At 45.4% G+C, this 2,500-nt stretch overlaps 1 protein-coding gene across 2 annotated transcripts in view; it reads left to right on the forward strand.

The window, feature by feature from the left end:
- The window catches only part of LOC145396238 (ADP-ribosylation factor-like protein 4C), a 77,883-nt gene that overhangs the window by 73,761 nt on the left and 1,622 nt on the right, over positions 1-2,500 (forward strand). For both annotated transcript variants that reach the window (XM_080269671.1, XM_080269672.1), the window contains exons 5-6: positions 1-110; positions 1,042-2,500. The exon at positions 1-110 is cut by the window's left edge and continues 43 nt beyond it; the exon at positions 1,042-2,500 is cut by the window's right edge and continues 1,622 nt beyond it. In XM_080269671.1, coding sequence (XP_080125797.1) covers positions 1-110; positions 1,042-1,080 — 149 coding nt within the window. In that variant the 3' untranslated portion in view covers positions 1,081-2,500. The remainder of the gene's footprint in view (positions 111-1,041) is intronic.

The following is a 2,500-nucleotide window of genomic DNA, read 5'->3' on the forward strand; positions in this document are numbered from 1 at the left end:
TGGGGTTAGGCGAGGCCGCGGGCGTGGCGTGGGCGGTGGCTCCTGTGTGTGCGCTGACGGGGGAGGGTTTGGACACCGCCCTAGCCACCCTCAGAGCACTCATTGACAAGGTGGGTGGGTTTATTAATTTTAGTGGTAGGTGGTGGCGATCATCATCCACTCACTCGATGTAGTGCTGCCTACTTCTTCCTTAGCCTTCATCATTCTTTTTCTGTGCCTGTCCTCCTCTCTTCCTATTTCTCCCATCTTTCCTGTCACTTCTTATTGCTTTTCTTTCCTTTACAGGTGCCTTTACATTGAGTGACAAGCCAAATGGTTTCCTGTAAGCCAGGAAACCATTTACAACGCTGGGTGGTAACCATATAACCAAACCATACGTGCTTCCTACGTGTCAACATGTGAGTTGGTGGAGGGTTAGTGCCCCTCCCCGTAAAACAAATAACTCAAAGACAAATAACCACCCCTGACAGGATTATGGCGTCTGGCAATAGATAGATAGACTCCCTTTATTTATCTTTATTATGTAGCCTTACCTTCGTTATTGCCGCCGCCAAGGAGGTTATGTTTTCACCCCTGTCCGCGTATTTGTTGGTTGGTTGGTTTGTGAGCAAGATTACACAAAAACTACTGGACAGATTGCCACGAAACTTAGTAGAGGAATGGGCCTTGGCGCAAAATACACTCCATTAAATTTTGGTGCCGATCCGGATAAAGGTGCGGATCCAGGATTTTTTTTTTTTTCACTTTAACATTGCGACATAGGGCGTTTGTCGACATTATTGTAATTTTTTCGGTGAATATTGGATGGATCTTGAAAAAAAATCAGGCCTATTTAGGATGTTGGTATCTACGAATGTGTACAGTTTGGCGCGGATCCATATAAAATTCCGGATCCAGCGGATTTAAATATGCTTTTATAGGGGGTAGTCTTTGTTCCAGCTGCATGTTGGGCCTTGGCGGAGGTATGTGCTCTACTGAGTGCCCTTCTAGTTTATTTATTTACTTTTATTTATTGTCGCATTTGAATTTTTCCCGCCACAGGTTCGCCAGGACGCCCGCAGGAGAGATCGGTGGCGTTGAGTTCGGCTGCGAGAGGGCGTACGTATGTGGGCGTTTTTCGTGGCTGTGGGCGGCCCTGGGCGGGGGTGGGCTTCGTATCCCGCCCACACTACCTCACCCACCCACCCACCACCGCCCACTCCTCGCCGCCCACCTCCTAGCCGACGTGGGCGGGGGGAGACGAACCATCCCATTTTTTGAAAGTGCGACCGTTGGGGGACGTTAACGGTCTTGGCGTAACGACCGATGTTTGGTGACGTAGGGGCTTCGTAACGCCTTTTTCTGAGCGACTTATTCAACATTTAGAGGATAACTGGAATATAGTGGTATTAGAATGATTTAATTAAAAAGAGGACGGCAAGGTGTAAGGAAAATAAATCGCTTAGGAAAAGGTGTTAGGGTATTTACGGCAAATCGAAGTATAATATTCTTCCGAAAATACTTGATATTATGTCAAACGTATTTTCACAGGCTGTTTATTTGTATTTTTTTTTATTTGTCTGCTCTCTCTCTCTCTCTCTCTCTCTCTCTCTCTCTCTCATTTTGGCGTCATTGGGCCGAAGGGGCTAATGTTTTGGACTGTTTTTGAGTATTCTGGTATTTCTTGGCGTATATCCTTTGGCGATTTAGTCTACACGGATCATACATACACACGTGCATATACATACATGCATATACATACATGCATACACATACATACACACACATATACGTACACATAAAAGGTTAGGCTGTAATATCCGGAATAAATCACTAAGTAAGAGGTGTTACAGGCCTAGGGTTTCTCTGAAGGTTACGATAGTTAATTTGTGGCCCACGGTACTTTTATTTAGAATGAATCGCTACAGAAGAGGTATTACGGAGCCCCTGTGCACAGAAAACTGGGTTACGATAGTGTATTTGTACCTTTTGTGGCTACGATACTTTATACAGAATGAATCGGTAAAGAAGAGGTGTTACGGAGCACCCCTGCATAGAAAACGGGGCTACGATAGTGCATTTGTACCGTTTTGTGGCTACGATACTTTTATGTAGAATGAGTCGCTACAGAAGAGGTGTTAAGGAGCCTTCCTGTACAGAAAACGGGGCTACGATAGTTTATTTGTACCGTTTTGTAGAATGAATCGCTAAAGAAGTGATGCTAGGGTGTACAAATACCGGGTGTACGCCAGTGTTCTCTCTCACACGTACAATTTGGCCGCGTGTCCGAATGGGCTGCCTTAACATTTTTTCCTGAGCGATTTATTTTGTCTAATGCACCAAGAGCCAAAGACGAGCTTAGGGAGAGAGAGAGAGAGAGGTACAGACACAGGGAGACAGTTCCGGAGTTGACCTGTTGCAAATATGAAGGACTGAGTCGGTCATTAATGGACGCTGCGAAAATGTAATGGATTTTATGGAGTCCGGCAAAATAAATCGCACAGGAACAAGTGCTAAGGCC

This window comes from Coenobita brevimanus, chromosome 35 (genome assembly GCF_032717465.1).
Source record: "Coenobita brevimanus isolate Jiangsu-jjx chromosome 35, ASM3271746v2, whole genome shotgun sequence".
NCBI lineage: Eukaryota > Metazoa > Arthropoda > Malacostraca > Decapoda > Coenobitidae > Coenobita > Coenobita brevimanus.